Source organism: Sapajus apella, unplaced genomic scaffold, assembly GCF_009761245.1.
Source record: "Sapajus apella isolate SASKATOON/1434 unplaced genomic scaffold, GSC_monkey_1.0 scaffold34, whole genome shotgun sequence".
Lineage (NCBI taxonomy): Eukaryota > Metazoa > Chordata > Mammalia > Primates > Cebidae > Sapajus > Sapajus apella.
The window spans coordinates 1,929,924-1,949,916 of NW_022436974.1; the positions used below are offsets into that span (position 1 = coordinate 1,929,924).

The 19,993-nt window shown below is 37.6% G+C and overlaps 1 protein-coding gene across 1 annotated transcript in view; it reads right to left on the reverse strand.

Moving 5' to 3' along the window:
* Positions 1-19,993, reverse strand: part of CNTN5 (contactin 5) — a 1,397,849-nt gene that overhangs the window by 89,338 nt on the left and 1,288,518 nt on the right. The window contains exon 18 of the mRNA XM_032295928.1: positions 6,552-6,701. Within this exon, the coding sequence (XP_032151819.1) occupies positions 6,552-6,701 (150 nt within the window). The remainder of the gene's footprint in view (positions 1-6,551; positions 6,702-19,993) is intronic.

Consider the following 19,993-nt stretch of genomic DNA (forward strand, 5'->3'; position numbering starts at 1 on the left):
ATGGATCTAGAGGTCATCATGTTAAGTGAAATAAGCCAGGTACAGAAAGACAAACATCCCATCTTCTCATTCATTTGTAGGAGCTAAAAATTAAAACAATTGCACCCATGTAAATAGAAGAAGGATGGTTACCAGAGGCTGGGAACTGTAGTTGGTAGTGGGGGCTTGAGGGTAAGGGAGGATGGTTAATAGGTATAAAAAAAATAGCTAGAAAGAATAAATAAGACCTAGTATTTGCTACCATAACAGAGTGAATATAGTACAAAAAAATTAATTGTACATTTTAAACTGACTAAAAGTGTATTATTGAATGGTTTGAAACACAAAGCATAGACATTTGAGGGGACAAATACCCTCTTTATCCTGATGTGATTAAGCATTGTATGCTTGTAGTAAAATATGTAACTCAAAGATATATACATCTACTGTATACCCACATAAATTAAAAATTAAATGTCTGTGCACGTAAGTAAAAACATATATTTGTATTATTATTTTGACATCCTAATACTAAGAAATTGGAATTAATCCTAAGAAACAGGACTGAACCAATTTATCTTATCTTTGCTGACTATCAAGAGCCTCCCTCCCTCCCTCCCTTCCTCCCTCTCTCTCTTTCTCTCCTTCCTTCCACCCTCCATCCCTCCCTCCCTTCTTTCTCCTTCTTTTTTCCTTCTTTCCTTCTTTCTTTCTTTGAAAGAGTGTCACTCTGTTGCCCAGGCTGAAGTGTAGTGGTGCAATCTCTGCTCATTGCAACCTCTGCCTCCCAGGTTCTCATGCCTCAGTCACCTGAGTAGCTAAAATTACAGTCATGTTCCACCATGCCTGGCTAGTAGAGATGAAGTTTCGCCATGTTGGCTGGGATGATCTTGAATTCCTGTGGCCTCAGATGACCCCTACTCCTGGGCTCCCAAAGTGCTGAGATTACAAGTATGAGCCACCATGCCTGTTTCCTGATGACTGGAAAATTCAGAATATACTCTTCAGAAAAATTTTAAAGAAAAATTCTGTTTTTTGGTATGTAGAAAAGGAGCAGTTCCATGGGAGAAATGGTTGACTATACTGCTTTGGAATTTACAATATTCTATTAAGTAAGTGAAACTTAAAGAGGCATACCACTTTCTATTCAACATCCCTAATGTGAAACCTTTTCTCTACCAAGCAGGTCTATTTTCGAAGTTGGTTGGCCCTTTAGAACAGCATTATCTTTTAAAATACTGAATATGTACTTAATAGAGGCAGAGTGCATCATTTGAGAGGCTGTCTCAAAATACTGGTGCCTTTTAAAATCTGTGCTGCCTGACAAAACTGGCACAGAACTCAACACTTGGTCCAACACCATTAGTAGCTCTTGCTCTGTGCAGTACCACAGCACAAGAAGCATAAAGTACGCAATACAAACCTTCCTCAGCTCACTTTCAAAGGAGAGGGCTTCATGCATTTTCCATGCTACTTCTTTTCTTTAAGATTTTAATGGACTAAAGTATGTTACATATATAGAACTCATGATAAAATAGAGAGACGGGCAATACATGATTGAGTAGCTGCAGAGATAGTCTTTTAAAATGCATAATCTGAATACACTTTAGCTTGAAATGTAAAAGTAATTTTGCTAAAATGCTTTTTAATCGCACAAGGAGATATATACCATAAAAAGTTTAAATGGATTATTCATCCCAAATGGATTCTTTATTTTGAAAATGAATATTTATAGAGAGCCTCTGAATTAGGCAGTAATCTTTGCCTTTGTTTAAACACAATTAACAATATGCAAAATAAGGCGATGCTTTTTAGAAAATATGTGAGCATAAGTACTTCTATTGGCAGTCATTTCAGTAACTGCACAGTGAGTACATAAAATGAAGAACAACTAACCTGTTATGCTCTTAATTAATGAACACCTGTACACAATGAAAGCATGGTTGATTTTATGGATGCATGAAAATCCAACCAGGCAGTTAATGCACAATTTAAAATTCATGCTGTTGAAAAGGTAGCAGAAAAAAACAACTTATAATAGGCAAATCACAAAAGTGGAAAAGTTGGATTTTCTGTGGCTCTTTTCAAACATATATAAGCCATTTTACCTTTTATTTTCTTGGTTGAGTAACGTTTATATGGTAGAAACTGAACGTATTTTGTATTGTTATTTACATTTATTGGGATAAATTGACCATATGGAATTTTTTTTTAGTCACACTTTTAAGTTCTGGGGTACACGTGCAGGTTTGTTACTAGGTAAACTTGTGACATGTGAGTTTGTTGTACAGATTATTTCATCAACCAATTAAGCCTTTGGGCATATGCCCAGTAATGGGTGTATTGGGTCGAATGTTATTTCTGTTTTTAGGACTTTGAGGAGTTATCACACTTTCTTCCACAGTGGTTGACCTAATTTATACTCCCACCGAGTGTATAAGTGTTCCTTTTTCTCTGCAACCTTGCCAGCTTCTGTCATTTTTTGACTTGTTAGTAATAGCCATTCTGACTGGTGTGAGATGGTACGGTATCTCATTTGTGGTTTTAATATCGTTGCATTTTTTCATTTCTCTAGTAATCAGTGATGTTCAGCTTTTCCTCATATTGTTATTAGCCACATGTATGTCTTCTTTTGAAAAGTGTCTACTCATATCCTTTGCCCACTTTTTAATGGGGCTGTTTGTTTTATTCTTGTAAATTTGTTTAAGTTCCTTATAAATGCTGGATATTAGACCTTTATCAGATACATAGTTTACAAAAATTTTCTCATATTCTCTGGGTTAGCTGTTTACTCTGTTGACAGTTTCTTTTGCTGTGCAGAAGTGCTTAAGTTTAATTAGGTCCCATTTGTCAGTTTTTGTTTTTGTTGCAATTACTTTTGTCATCTTCATCATAAAATCTTTGCCTGTTCCTATGACCAGAATGGTATTGCCTAGGCTGCCTTATGGGGTTTTGATAGTTTTGGATTTTACATTTAAGTCTTTAATCCATCCTGAGGTAATTTCTGCATATGGTGAAAGGAAGTGGTCCAGTTTCAATCTTCTGCATATGGCTAGCCAGTTATTCCAGCACCATTTATTGAATAAAGAATCCTTTCCCCACTGCTTTTGTCAGGTTTGCTGAAGATCAGATGCTTGTAGGAATAAGACCATATTTCTGCACTCTCAGTTCTGTCCCATTTGTCTATATGTCTGTTTTAGTACCAGTGCCGTGCTGTTTTGGTTACTGTAGCCCTGTACTATAGTTTGAAGTTGGGTAACATGTTGTCTCCAGCTTTCTTCTTTTTGCTTAGAATGGCCTTGGCTATTTGTACTCCTTTTTAGTTCATATGAATTTTAAAATAGTTTTGTGTAGTTTAGTGAAGAATGTCAGTGGTAGTTAAATAGAAATAGCATGAATTCTATAAATTGCTTTGGCCAGTATGGTCATTTTTACTATATTGAATATTTCTATCCCTGAGTGCTAGTGGGTTCCTGGTTGCCTGTCTCCCTGGGGACATTCACTACAGTGGTGGAGGCACTGCAGTGGGGGTTGGGCATGGGGCTAGGGTGGTGGTGGTGGGGCCTGATGACAACTGTGTGCCTCCTTGAGCTAGAGGTGGTATTGGCTGGGGGCGAGACACTGACAGACACAGGTCTGTGTGTCTTCTCTGCTCTGCTAGCCAGAGGGGTCACAAAGGGTGGGGGAGGATCTGCTGTTCTCTGTGCATTCTTAATGCAAGGGTGGGGTACTTGTGGGGGTGGGGCTTTCTGGCTCTGTACCCGCCAAGACCCTGTCTGCAATGGCAGTTGGCAGGGGAAGGAGGAGCAGACGGCACTATCAGGGGCCATCAGAGCAAGGAAAGCAAACCCAAATCTCTACCCCTAAGCAGACACTCCCAGCAAACTCATGTGGGAGGTGCCCAATGGAGAGGTGTGGGGGACGCTGCAGCTGCAGTGTGAGAAAGGACTGTGCAGGTTGGTGAGTGGCCATAGGAGCTGCCCCACTGGAACTCTCTGCCTTTCAGTCAGGGTCTGCCAGAGCAGAAGCTATGGTGAGGCCTCCCAAGGCTCCTGAGGGTGCCCTGCAAAAGGTGTGGCCATACTGGGGCTCTTGGAGAGGCCAGCAGACCAAGGTGTTGCTCAGGTTGGACTGGCCCCATATGATGGGCAAAACTGCCCTACAGAGTTCAGGACAGACAGAAAGTTACCCTAGGGCTAAAGTCTCCTATGCAGCAAATTGAACCTAGAGGGATGGCTATCCCTCACCATGCTCCACTACAGATGCTCTTGCACCAAACCTCCTGGGCTCTGCATCAGCTGGCCTGCAGTTCCTACACAGCTCTCCTTAGCAAGTCCACAGTCTGTGGTGGTCCAGGTTGTCTCCTTCTGCTGGGGTTCCACAGGTCTGTGGCAAGGGTGGGTTGCTCCTTGCCAGTTCAACTCACCAGTTCCCCCAGAGCTTTTGGAGGCTAGGAATAATTCTGGGTGTGTAGGGTTCCCACCTTTCTCCCCCAATCTGCCCACTCTCTGTGTTTTCCCTCTGTTCACTTTCAGTGCCTTCCCAGTGAAGATCTGTTAGGAGCATGCCAGTCCCTGGGTCCCTCAGTAGTAGCTGTTCCACTTCTCTGAGTCTAGTGGGCCATCCTGAAATATTTTTTTCTTTCTTTTTCTTTTCTCCTTCCTCCCCTTCTCCCCTCTATCTCCTTCCCTTCCTCCCTCACTCCCTCCTTCCCATTCATCCATCTGCCTGCCCGCTCATCTGTCCATGCATCCATCCATCCATCTGTCTGTGTGGAAATTCACTCAGGATGGTGGCAAAAATATTAAGGGAAAAATAGCAGAGGAAGTTATAAGACTGTAGTCTCAAATCCTTTTGGAAGGCTTAAGAGTTTTTTCATAGTTTCAGTAGAAGTTTTGGCTGAAGGCAGCCTAAATCCCCCTTACATTTAGTTAATAAGTAAAGTAAATAGCTAGGGTTTGTGGGGCAGTTTACCTAACGAATTTGTTTACTCACGTGGTCTTAAAACTAACCTTTGAGCTGGATATCCCTCTCGGGGAGGTTGACTAGTGATATTGTCCACTAACGGTGTTTGCTTTGGGCATCAGAACCTGGCCTTTGATCTTTCTGTACAAGTTGTTGACTCAACCTTTGTCAATTAAACTTTAATAAATAAATGCATGTCTCTGTGCCTGGTGGTTGCAGCTGTTTATAGCACTCTCCAGGGAGTCTGTAAAGCAGCCAAGGACACTCAGCCAAACTGGTAAAGCATAATATCTGTGTGTCAGTTTACTTTATTCATCCGTTGCCGAGTCAGGGTCTGCAGGACAGACCCCTGAAGGTGGTGACCCCGACACTTCTGGACCATAGTATGTTTTAGAGAAAAAGCCAAATGTTTTGATAGTTTATTTTAATGATTATAATCTTTGTTTAATTTGTTAGAGGTCTAAAATCATATTTTTGGTTCAAATTTATAATACAAAATTGGCACAGTTAATTCTTAGTCTTGTACATACATGTGTGTTTAACCTATGTACTGGTGTGTAGGGCAATATAAACGAAAAAAAATTGTTCCCTTTAGAAATATGACATGTTGAGTACCAGTACCAAACACTGTTCTAGGTTCCAACATAGGACATTGAACAAATAATACAAATCTTCATTTTCAATGCATTTTTATTTGAGACTGATATATTATCGAGAATAAAAACATTAGCATTTGTTATTTTGTCATCCCTGTACCTATCCCTGATCTTCCCTCTATCTCTCTTACTGTTTTCATATTGTTCTTATCAACACTATTAACGTGTGTGTTCCGCTAAGTAAATGTGTAACCAGGTGTTTTATGTATTAGAGGGACATAAAAGATAGACAAAGTCTATCTTTTATAGACCTTGTCCAAAGTCATAAAAAATCTACTCAGAAAATTTCTGTATTCTGTATTTCTTTATTTCCTGCTCCTTCCAGGTGATAGGCAAGATATCTTAAAATTCAAATAGAGATATTAATTTCTTAGTTATTAGAAACATTTTATCAAAGATGCTTTTTCTAAAAGATGACAAGAATGCTATGTTTTTAAGTCAAGGAGCAGATGGGTATTTATTTTACAATAAACTTCAAGAAGGCAGTAGGTCAAGGAAAGATTATGTTTACTTTTTCCAAATTGTAATTTATATGGGTTTGGTGGTAAAGGATAACATAAGAGAGTTCTAAGGAAGTACACTGTAATTAAAGTGTCACTGGAGAAAAAGAAGGTGAGCCATTTTACTCTGAATCTTAAGGGTATGCTATAATGAATGAGTATATTATTAGAAGAATGAATTAACTGCTTTAGTTTTGTGGTAACCTGAAGATCAGTGCAAGGATTGGTCAAAAATAGAAGCATTTGGATGGCTGTATTTGTGGAAATGAGGAGATAAATTTCTGAGAACAAATTAAATGAATAATTAAAGAAAATAATGTTAAGATGTCTAGGTAAATGAATCAAGATAAATTATGCTCAGGCAAGCAATGGAGCAGTCATGGCTAATTCAACTCACTTTCAAGATGATTAGAAGTACACCAAATCCAATCTGACTCTTCCAAATTTTTACCTGCTTCATTTGTGCGGATCATTCGAGATGGGGTGCTTGGATCTCCTGTTCCAATAAGGTTGGTGGCCACCACTCGAAATTCATATTCCACCCAGGGATTTAGGTCCACAGCCATGGCTGACTCCATGTCCCCTGTTATGATTTCTGGGACTATAGAAAGGAAGGAAATTTCATGTCATTAGGAAGACTGGAAACATGCTACAAATGGCAATCAAGAATATCAGTGCTACTGACACAATCAGCAGGCTGATCATATTTCCTCACAACATGTGGTCATGTCATGGTGTCACCTTCAGTGTCATTAGTAAAATAAAAATCAATCTTCAGGAGTAAGCACTTGCATATGTCAAAGCTTGTTGGAGTTAATTAGAACTCTTTTATCTTTACACAAAACTTGACATTGTCTACGCTAATAATTACTTCATCAACCCCTCAGCCCTAGATAAAGGGCCAGTTGGAACTATAATTTAAACAGTTTTCTTTCAATTTCTAGGGAATTTCTTGAGCTGTTTGCTTTCCTAGTTCTGGCGAACATGTTTAGTCACTTGGTAATTCCAAGCAGTAAATTAAGAATATGTCTCTCTAATTTAAAAATACAGTTTGTGGCTAAATGTGGTTGCTCACACCTGTAATCATAGCACTTTGGGAGGCCAAGGTGGGCAAATTGCCTGAGCTCAGGAGTTTGAGACCAGCCTGGGCAACACGGTGACACCCTATTTCTACTAAAATACAAAAAATTAGCCAGGTGTTGCAGCGTGAACCTGTAATCCCAGCTACTCGGGAGGCTGGGGCAGGAGAATCGCTTGAATCTGGGAGGCAGAAGTTGCAGTGAGCCGAGATCGAGATCACACCACCACGCTCCAGCCTGGACTACAGAGCAAGATGCTTGTCTCAAAAACAACAACAACAAAAACCCAAACAACAACAAAAAAAACTGTGGTATCTGACTAGAAACACTGAATTCTCCTTAGAGTGAGTTTTGAACTACATTTACATCTTTGTCAGAGCATAAAATTGTTTGTCAATACAATTACCATTAGTGAAGTATTTTCACATGGCTTATATGCTCTATTTGGGACTGCTTTTCTTGTTTACTCATCTCTACTGTCTAGAAAATGTTTCTAAATATTTGTTACAGGAATTAAAAGGCAGAACGTGGAGAATGTCCCTTACAACATGCAAAGATCTTCTGGATTTATATCAGTCTTGGATTTCTTTGTAGGCATGGCAGTAGAGCCAAGGGTGGGAGTTGGTGATCTTGATTTGAGGACTCAATTCTGTTTTACTACAGCAAGGTGGGATGAAGTCACCTTGAATTTTCCATGAAAATCTCTTCTGAAAGGTTTCAAAAGAATGTTACCAAATAAGCAGCTCTGTGAAAGGTGAATGCTCAGAGCATAGGCAGTGTGGGCTGCCTGACAAATCTCACAGCACTGCAGAGCTGATGATTTTTTTTAAAGCAATGACATGAAGACATGGAAAAAAAATCTGTCCCCTCTTGCTGCACTGGCAACTGAGCAGTGCAGCTCAGTTGGAGTCTAGAGGTGGGTGGGGGAAAGTCTACTGTTAGACCACAGCTTGGTGAAATGCCAAGCTATGCTCGACAAACATACACAAGGGAAAAAGGGATTCTCAGATAATACTCAGCCTTTTCTAGTCCAGAACCTATACCGTATCATCAGTACTTGCATTGGGTGTACCAGGATTTAACATCACTGTTGAATTTAGTTATATTTATTTAAGTCATCTCAAGTAGCTCCAGGCATCTGTACCATGATCATCCCTTTTATTCTAATCTGCAGAGAATTCTGCCCATTTCCTCTTCTGCCCAGCTCGTCTTCATTCCCTAATTCTTGAAGTTCTTTCACTGTGACAGCTGGAATTCATGATCTGTCTTTAGCAAAATCCCCTATATAATTAATCTCCTCTCGGCATTCCTACAACTTTTTACTCCAATAGAAACTAAAATTTTACGCTTATTAAAAGGTGAACCTTATTAAGGTATCATGGAGAAAAAGAACCAGCTCTTTTTCCCTCTCTCTCCCACATCTCTAATGGATGTTTCCCACTGGCATACAGGTATGCGGGTGTTTTCCTCTGAAAAACAAAAACTAAGGTCTCTTAACATTTCCCCTCCTTCCAGCCTTCACTTAGTTTCTCTGATTGTTTTGCGAGCTGTTTGTGCTGTTACTTACTATCTGCAGTTATTTTTCTTCCGTTCTGTCTTGAACCTGTGCCAGTCAGGCTCTTACCCCCAGTTTTCCATCATACTGGCTTCTGCCAAGATTACCAATGAATGGTCTCTGTTGCTGAAACCTTATGGCCAGATCTCTGTTACTCATCTTTCTTGAACTGTCATCATCCTTCCACACAGCTGATCATCCTTTGAAACACTTCAAAACTTAACTTGTGTTTCTCTCCCACCTGACTATGCCTTATCAGTCTCCATTGCTGATTTCTTTTCATCTTTCTGATGCAACTTGGTTCTACTGTTTTCCATTGTTTACTCCATGGTGATTTATCCAGTCTCATGGTTTTAAATATCCTTTATACTGATAACTCTAATATTTTAACAAACCTCTTCCCTAGATTTCATACTCATATGTTCAGTGGCATATTATTAATAGACATTATTTTAATAATTTGTGCAGTATTCGTATCCAGAGAATGACAGTTGCTTTCTTACAGATGTAGCCCAAATCTTTGGTCCATCCTGGACTCCTTTTTTTTCTCCCAAGTCCCATTGCAGTCCATTAGAAAATTATGGCATCTGCGACTTCAAACTATGTTGATATCTTTACTTATCTTGCCAGAAAAGTTTCTTGGAAGAGTTGTCTATATTAATTTTTCTCCTATTCTCTCCAGAACTCACTCTTGCTAGACTTTGATGCTGATGCCTATGTTTACATCAAAACTGCTATTGTCAAGGCTACCAGTGACCTCCATATAGTGAAAACTAATGATCAATTCTCGGTCTTTATTTTACTGGACATATTGGCAGCATTTAACACCGTTCATTAGGCTCTTTTCTTTGACAGGCTTTATTCCTTTGTCTTCCATGGCATGATATTATTTTGGTTTTCCTTTTACCTCAGTGATTGCTTTCATTCTGCCTCCTTTGGCTGGTTCTCTTCTCCACCACTCTGTTACAATGCTCCAGGGTGTCATTTTCATACTTTTTCTTCTTTATTTATACTTACTTACTTGGAGTTTACATAAAGTCTCATGTTTTAAAATATTTATATGCCAGTAATTTTCTAATTTATAACTTTATGCTAAATCTCTCACTTAACCACCATACTTATATACTCAAATGCCACCCTGAAATCCCATTTGGACGTCTAATAGATATATCAAAGTTAATGTGTCTCAAATTGAACCCCTTAGCCCATTTCTACCCAGTCTGTTCCAATCATGAAGGTTTCTCAGGCCTCTCTATGTCACTTATCGGTAATTCCATTCTTAAATTAGGTCAAAAATCTTATAGTCATTCTTGAATTCTTTTTCTCTCATGCTGTTTACATCTAGTTTGTGAGCAAATCCTGTGGAGTTTGCCTTCCAAATAGTGTCAAATTCTGACCACTTTTATGACTTCTGTCATAAAATCATCAATGAATTGAAGGTATTATTATTTTTGATGAAATAAAATACAACATGAAAGAAAGTAAAAACTTCCTTTTTTATACAATTAGGATTTTGATTTGAACTGCAGTATTGTGGAGATTAAGGATAATGGAGGATTTATACCAAAGTAAGTATTTTAAAAGTCTTGCAGCATCTTTTTATAAATATATTATTTCTGGAGCTTTAGGGACAACTTGGTTTCAAAGAAAACATTGTGCATCAGAGAGAACATGACAGCAACTAAAGACAGTGGAAGACCTTTTATTGACTCAGGGAAAGCATCTTGTTGAAATGCTTTTGCAAGCAAAAGAATCACATCTAAGACTATTTATTTGGAAACAAGATCTCATTCTGTGGTCTAGGCTGATGTCAGTCTCCTGGCCCAAAGTGATTCTGCCACCTCAGGATCTTCCAAAGTACTGAGATGACAAGTATGAGCCATCACACGCAGCCAACAATTTAATAAAATACTAAATAAATCTGTTCAGTTGAAAACTTTAACCAATCAATCTGTGGAAAACATAGCCACAGACAGAAGACATATCCACTGATAGAAGAATATTTAAGAAACATGTCTGGGTTAAGTAAACAAAGACCAATGAATTCTATGATTCTAGGCAATTTAATATTCCTGAGTTGACATAATCACAAACTACGTCTGCTAATTCTTCTCAGCAGCATGAAGAAGAAAGTCAGGTTTCTAAATCAAAAGCCATTTGCTTGAATGGAAAAGGGGACGGCAAGTGAAATTATTTGTTATGGCTGTTTGCATACTTATTTTTCAAAATAAACACTTATTTTCATTTACATTTTAGTCTCATTTGCAGGAGACAGTATTCTTAATTCCAAGATGTGCTCAGCTAGAGGGTTCACGTGGAACCTCTGACTTTATTTGCCAAAAGTGAGAAATGCACTATTTTTTCTGTTCATTTTGATGTATTTTAAGTGCTTTTCAAATAGGAGAGTATCAATTGCATTAACTATATCAATGAGTTTAAACTCTAGATTCATTTTTTATGGGTATTTTAAAATTAGAGTTTCTTTTGACTGAAATTAATTTAGACTGAGGAAGGAACTATGAAACCAAAAGGTCCATGACCCAATGGAGCTGGTGTGGCTCCAGAGAGACTTCCTTCCTCTTCATAGGCATGAATGAAATGTGGTGAGAATGAGCATGGTATTACAGGAAGCATCTAAAAGAGCTATTTTGGAGTATGCAAACCTTGTGATGAGGACAGTTCCTCATCAGGTTTGCCTTGAGGACAGCATGCCTCTGCCAATGGCTGCAATTAGTCCTGGATTTTGGAGAAATGAGTTAGAAGAGGACACATGTAGGGAGAGCTGTAGCACCATGAAGGGTAAATACAATTCATCATTTATAGAAATATTTTTCTGAAGAATTTTTTTTTACATAAATACAGCACAGTTGTAGGGTTTTTAGAAGTATTCTTCTTACTGAATTGAATTAAAACAGAATGCTCAAAAATATCCCCATCAAGATTAAAGACTTAAATGTAAGACTTAAAACCATAAAAACCCTAGAAGAAAACCTAGGCAATACCATTTAGGACATAGGCATGGGCAAAGACTTCATGACTAAAACACCAAAAGCAATAGCAACAAAAGTAAAAATCGACAGATGAGCTCTAATTAAATTAAAGAGCTGCTGCACAGCAAAAGAAACTATCATCAGAGTGAACAGGCAGTCTACAGAATGAGAGAAAAAATTTGAAATCTATCCATCTGACAAAGGGCTAATATCCAGAATATACAAAAAACCTAAACAAATTTACAAGAAAACAACGTGTCAAAAAGTGGGTGAAGGATATGAATAGACACTTCTCAAAAGAAGACATTTATGTGGCCAACAAACATGTGAAACAAAGCTCATCATCACTGATCATTAGAGAAATGAGAATCAAAACCACATTAAGATACCATCTCACACCAGTTAGAATGGAGATCATTAAAAAGTCAGGAAACAGGCCAGATGCAGTGGCTCACGCCAGTAATCCCAGCACTTTGGGAGCCTATGCAGGTATATAATGAGGTCAGGAGATTGAGACCATCCTGGCTAATACAGTGAAACCCCATCTCTGTAAACAATACAAAAAATTAGCTGGATGGGGTGGTAAGCACCTGTAGTCCCAGCTACTCAGGAGTCTGAAGCAGCAGAACCATTTGAACCTGGGAGGTGGAGGTTGCAGTGAGCCAAGATTGTGCCACGGCACTCCAGCCTGGGTGGCAGAGTGAGATTCTATCTTTAAAAAAAAAAAAAAAAAAAAAAAAACAACAATAGATGCTGGAGAGGATGTGAAGAAATGGGAACGCTTTTACACTGTTGGTGGCAGTGAAAATTAGTTCAACCATTGCAGAAGACATTGTGGCAATTCCTAAAGGATCTATAACCAGAAATACCATTTGACCCAGCAACCCTATTACTGGGTTATATATATATATATATATATATATATATATATATATATATATACACCCAAATGATTATAAATCATTCTGTTATAAAGAGACATGCGAGACATGCACACATACGTTTATTGTTGCACTGTTCACAATACCAAAGACTTGGAACCAACCCACATGCCCCTCAGTGATAAACTGGATAAAGAAAAAGTGGCACATATATACCATGGAATATTATGCAACCATAAAAAAGAATGAATTCATGTTCTTTGCAGGGATATGAATGAAGCTGGAAACCAACATTCTTAGCAAACAAGAACAGAAAACCAACCACCACATGTTCTTAGTCATAAGTGAGAGTTGAACAATAAGAACACATGGACACAGGGAGGGGAACATTACACACTGGGCCTGTTCAGAGGGTAGGGGCCTAGGGATGGGATGGATAGCATTATGAGAAATACCTAATGTAGATGACGGGTGTTGGATTCAGCAAACTGCCACGGCATGTGTGTACCTATGTAACAAATGTGCACGTTCTGCACATGTACCCCAGAACTTTAATGTAAAAAAAAGAAAAAAAATGTACATCAAAAAGTGGGCAAAAGATATGAACAGACACTTCTCAAAAGAAGACATTCATGCAGCCAACAAACATATGACAGAAAGCTCAACATCACTGATTATTAGAGAAATGCAAATCAAAACCACAACGAGATAACATCTCATGCCAGTCAGAATGGCAATGATTAAAAAGTCAAAAAATGACAATGTTGGTGAGGCTGTAGAGAAATAGGAATGCTTTTACACTGTTGGTGGGAATATAAATTAGTTCAATCCTGGGGGAAGACAGTGTGGTAATTCCTCAAGGATTTAGAACCAGAAATACCATTTGACTCAGCAATCCCATTACTGGGTATATACAGAAAGGAAGACAAATCACTTTACTATAAAGACACATGCACAAGTATGTTTATTGCAGCACCATTTACAATAGCAAAGACATGGAACCAACCTAAATGTCCATGAATGATAGGCTGGATGAAGAAAATATTCTGATTCTAAAATCATATATACCATGGAATATTATGCAGCCATAAAAAAGATGATATCATGTCCTTTGCAGGGACATGGATGAAGCTGGAAGCCATCATCCTCAACAAACCCCAGAACTGAAAGCTAAACACCACATTGTTCTTACTCAAAGTGGGAGCTGAACATGGACACAGCAAGAGAAACAAAACACACTGGGGCCTGTCAGGGATGGGGGTGGGGGAGCATTAAGACAAAGAGCTAATGCATGCGAGGCTTAAAGCCTAGATGACGAGTGATAGGTGCAGCAAACCACGATGGAACGCGTATACCTGTGTAACAAACCTGCACATTCTGCACATGTATCCCAGACTTTAAAAAAAAAAAAAAAAGTAACAATATCTCCAGCATTCAAATAATATTAGAAAGATAAAAATGTAACTTTACAGTAGGGACTTCAAAAACATACAAAAATAACATTTAATTCAAATGCCCAAATCCTCTACACACATGTATATGTATATTTTTATATACATATATATATAAACATATGTATATTTTTATATACATATATATATATATAAACATATGTATATATAAACAAAAAGCAAAAACAAGTGAACCAAGAATAAAAAGCATAGGCAAGAATCAGAACATAAGTGTAACTAGCAAAGCATGATGTAGCAGGTAGATATATGTACTGGATTGTTATAGGCATGGGATGAGTAATAAAACATACACATGTACCGCAGTGTATCCACAAAGAAAACTTCCCCAAAAGTAAGTTGTATGGGTAGTGTGGCAAGAGCAGACAAAGAGCATGGTTATAGACAAGAGGATGAGTTAGGTGAGTACACAACACCAGATCTGAAGGTGAGGTCATTTTCTGCAGAGCCAAAGACTTAAGCTGTAACTCTAAGAATAAGATTGAAGCACAAGGTTGGAGACTATAAAAATTCTTGAGTAAATCTGCCCATGTGGTTTAAATGTATCCTTCCTGAGTTAACTACTATGCCTAGAGATTCCCCCAGTTTTGGGGTCTTCAAGGGTATCACAGGGTTATAATTAATCCAGGAATGAGGCTGATGCTAACAATTATATATAATACAAAATAAGTACGTATATATGCATAATAAATATGTTTATATACACTATAATGATAAACTGCCTAATGTAGGAGCCTAAATATCAAGGAAATTCTGAATTAAATTTTGCATATAAATAAACAAATTTTCTCTTTCAGCTATTATAATGTTTCATACAAAAACTCAAATTTCATTTACCTAAACAATAAAATGAACCACTTTACTCTCATAATACTCTAGTTGAGTTTTAAGATTACTCCACTCAAATATTTTATTGATTTCTATATTTAATTTCTAAACAGGTAAATAGAGGTAATTAGACTTTAAAACAAAAACCAAGTTGTTACTCAGTATGGACAATTGCTTCTAAAGATTCTCTTCTGTAGACTTACTGTACACTTTCCAAATACCAATATGTTAAATAAATGTCTAGTCACAATCAAGTAAGTGTGATTTTACATATCCCTGCTAGACAGCCACATTTGGAGAGATACAGGAAGTTGTAAAATGAAAAGAAAACCATTAGAGATGAAAATAATTTTTAAAATAATGCAACTGTAATGCAAACATCTTAGAAGCATGCATTAAAATTCTGCGCAGTTTAATTTTATCTTAGATTTTCTTTTTTTATTATAATTTAAGTTCTGGGATACATGTGCAGAATGTGCAGGTTTGTTACATAGGTATATAGATATCATGGTGGTTTACTGCACCCATCAACCCGTCATCTACGTTAGGTATTTCTCCTAATGCTATCCCTCCCCTAACCCCATACCCCCTGAAAGTCCCTGGTGTGTAAAGTTTCCTTCCCTGTGTCCGTATGTTCTCATTCTTCAACTCCACTTATGAGTGGGAACATGTAGTGTTTGGTTTTCTGTTCCTGTGTTAGTTTGCTGAGAATGATGGTTTCCAGCTTCATCCATGTTCCCACAAAGCACATGAACACATCTTTTTTATGACTGCGTACTATTCCATGGTGTATATATGCCACATTTTCTTTATCCAGTGTCTTATTGATGGACATTTGGGTTGCTTCCAAGTCTTTGCTATTGTGAACAATGCTGCAATAAACATATGTGTGCATGTGTTTTTATAATAGAATGATTTATAATCCATGGGTATATACCCTATAATGGGATTGCTGGGTCAAATGGTATTTCTGGTTCTAGATCCTTGAGGAATTGCGACACTGTCTTCCACAATGGTTGAACTAATTTACACTCCCACCACCAGTGTAAAAGTGCTCCTATTTCTTCACAGCCTCTACAGCATTTGTTGTTTCTTGACTTTTTAATGATTGCTATTCTAACTAGAATGAGATAGTATCTCACTGTGGTTTTGATTTGCATTTCTCTAATTAGCAGTGATGATGGGCTTTTTTTTTCAGGTGTTTTTTGGCTGCATGAGAAGTGTGTGTTCATATCCTTTGCCCACTTTTTGAAGATTTTTTTTTTTTTTTGTAAATTTGTTTAAGTTCTTTGTAGATTCTGGATATCAGCCCTTTGTCAGAAGGGTAGATTGCAAAAATTTTCTACCATTCTGCAGGTTGCCTGTTCACTCTGATGATATTTTTTTTGTTGTTGTGCAGAAGCTCTTTAGTTTAATTAGATCACATTTGTCAATTACGGCTTTTGTTGCCATTGCTTTTGGCGCTTTAGTCGTGAAGTGTTTGCCCATGCCTATGTCCTAAATGGTATTTTCTAGGTTTTCTTCTAGGGTTTTTATGGTTTTCAGTTTTACATTTAATTCCTTAATCCACCATACAAAAATTGAGTTAATTTTTATATAAGGTGTAAAGAAGGGGTCCAGTTTCAGTTTTCTGCATATGGCTAGCCAGTTTTCCCAACACCATTTAGTAAATAGAAAATCTTTCCCCATTGCTTTTTTTTGGTCAGGTTTGTCAAACATCAGATGATTGTAGATGTGTGGTGTTATTTCTGAGGCCTTGGTTCTGTTCCATGGGTCTATATGTCTGTTTTGGTACCAGTACTATGCTGTTTTGGTTACTGTAGCCTTGTAGTATAGTTTGAAGTCAGGTAGCATGATGCCTCCCGCTTTGTTCTTTTTGCTTAGGATTGTCTTGGCTATGCAGGCTCTCTTTTGGTTCCATATGAAGTTTAAAGTGTTTTTTTCTATTTCTGTGAAGAAAGTCAATAGTAGTTTGATGGGGATAACATTGAATCTACAAATTACTTTGCGCAGTATGGCCATTTTCACAATATTAATTCTTCCTATCCATTAGCATGGAATGCTTTTTCATTTGTTTGTGTCCTCTCTTATTTCCTTGACCAGAAATTTGTAGTTCTCCTTGAAGAGGTCCTTCACATCCCTTGTTGGTTGTATTCTTAGGTATTTTATTCACTTTGTGGCAATTGTGAATAGGAGTTCACTCATGATTTGGCTCTCTGTTTGTCTGTTATTGGTATATAGGAATGCTTCTGATATTTGCACATTGATTTTGTATTCTGAGGCCTTGTTGAAGTTGCTTAACGGTTTCAGAAGATTTTGGGCTGAGATGATGGGGTCTTCTAAATATGCAATCATGTCATCTGCAAACAGACAATTTGACTTCCTCTCTTCCTGTGTGAATACACTTTATTTATTTTCTTGCCTGATTGGCTTGGCCAGAACTTCCAATATTATGTTGAATAGGAGTGGTGAGAGTGGGCATCCTTGTCTTGTGTTCGTTTTCAAAGGAAATGCTTCACGCTTTTGCCCATTAACTATGGTATTGGCTGTGGGCGTGTCATAGGTAGCTCTTATTATTTTGAGACATGTTCCATCAATGTCTAGTTTATTGAGAGTTTTTAGTATGATGGGATGTTAAATTTTGTCAAAGGTCTTTTCTGCATCTATTAAGATAATCATGTGGTTTTTGTCACTGGGTCTCTTATGTGATGGATTATGTTTATTGATTAGTGTATGTTGAACCAGCCTTGCATCCCAGGGATGACGCCGACTTGACTGTGGTGGATAAGCTTTTTGATGAGCTGCTGAACTTGTTTTTCTAGTATTTTATTGAGGATTTTCACATCGATATTCATCAGGGATATTGACTGATATTTTTTGTTGTTGTTGTGTCTCTGCCAGGTTTTGTTGTATGTCACTGGCCTCATAAAATGAATTAGGGAGGATACCGTATTTTTCTGTTGTTTGGAATAGTTTCAGAAGGAAAGGTACCAGCTCCTCTTTGTACCTCTGGTAGAATTCTGCTGTGAATCTTCCTGGTCCTGGACTTTTCTTGGTTGGCAGGCTATTAATTGGTGTTTCAAAGCTTGTTATTGGTCTCTTCAGGAATTCGACTTTTTCCTTGTTTAGTCTTGTGAGGGTTTATGTGTCCAGGAATTTATCTATTTCTTCTAGATTTTCCAGTTTATTTGTGTTGGGGTGTTTATATAAAGTATTCTTTGATGGTAGGTTGTATTTCTGTGGGATTAGTGGTGAAATCCCCTTTATCATTTTTTATTGTGTCTATTTGATTCTTTTATCTTTTCTTATTAGTCTGGCTAGTGGTCTATTTTGTTAATCTTTTCAAAAAACCAGCTCCTGGATTCATTGATTTTTTGAAGGGTTTTTCATGTCTCTATCTCCTTCAGTTCTTCTCTGATCTTAGTTATTTCTTATCTTCTGTTAGCTTTTGAATTTGTTTGCTCTTGCTTCTCTAGTTCTTTAAATTGTGATGTTTCGGTGTCGATTTTAGATCTTTCCCGCTTTCTCCTCTGGGTATTTAGTGCTATAAATTTTTCTGTAAACACTGCTTTAGCTGTATCCCACAGATTCTGGAATGTTGTGACTTTGTTCTCACTGATTTCAAAGAACTTGTTTATTTCTGTCTTACTTTTTTTATTTACCCAGTAATCATTCAAGATCAGGTTGTTCACTTTCTATGTAGTTGTGCAGTTTTGAGTGAGTTTCTTAATCCTGAGTTCTAATTTGATTGCACTGTGGTCTGAAAGACTATTTGTTATACTTTCCATTTGTTTGCATTTGCTGAGGAGTATTTTATTTGCAATTATGTGGTCAATTTTAGAATAAATGCAGTGCAAAACTGAGAAGAATTGTATATTCTGTTGACTTGGTGTGGAAAGTTTTGTAGATGTCTATTAGGTCTGCTTGGTTCAGAGCTGAGTTCATGCCCTCAATATCCTTGTTAATTTTCTGTCTCATTGATCTGTCTCATATTGACAGTGGGGTGTTAAAAGTCTCCCACTATTATTGTGTTAGAGTCAAAATCTCTTTGTAGGTCTCTAAGAACTTGCTTTATTAATATGGGAGCTCCTGTACTGGGTGCATATATGTTTATGATTGTTAGCTCTTCTTGCATTGATCCTTTTACCATTATGTAATGCCCTTCTTTGTGTGTTTTGATCTTTGTTGGTTTAAAGTCTGTTTTATTTAGAGATTAGAATTGTAACCTTTGCTTTTTTTTTTTTAACTTTCCATTTGGTTAGTGATTATTCCTCCATCCCTTTATTTTGAGCCTATGTTTGTCTTTGCATGTGTGATGGGTCTCCTAAATACAGTACACTGATGGGTTTTTGACTCTTTATCTAATTTGCCGGTCTTTGTCTTTTAATTGGGGCATTTAGCTCATTGACATTTAAGGTTAATATTTTTATGTGTGAATTTGATCCTGTCATTATGATGCTAGCTGGTTACTTTCCCATTAGTTGATGCAGTTTCTTCATAGTGTCGATGGTCTTTACAATTTGGTATGTTTTTTCAGTGGATGGTACTGGTTTTTCCTTTCCATATTTAGTGTTTCCTTCAGGAGCTCTTGTAAGGCAGGCCTGGTGGTGACAGAATCCCTCAGCATTTGCTTGTCTGTAAAGGATTTTATTTCTTCTTCGCTTATGAAGCTTAGTTTGGCTGGATATGAAATTATGGGTTGAAAATTCTTTTCCTGAAGAATGTTGAATATTGGCCCCCACTCTCTTCCGGCTTCTAAGGTTTCTGCACCAGTGTCATTCTGATGGGCTTCCCTTTGTGGGTATCCTGAGCTTTCTCTCTGGCTGCCCTTAACATTTTTTCCTTTATTTGAACCTTGGTGAATCTGATGATTATGTGTCTTGGGGTTGCTCTTTTTGAGGAATATCTTTGTGGTGTTTTCTGTATTTCCTGAATTTGAAGGTAGGCCTGTCTTGCTAGGTTGGCAAGTTCTCCTAGATAATATCCTGAAGAGTGTTTTCCAACTTGGTTTCATTCTCCCCATAGCATTTAGGTACACCAGTCAAACATAGGTTTGGTCTTTTCACATAGTCTCATATTTCTTAGAGACTT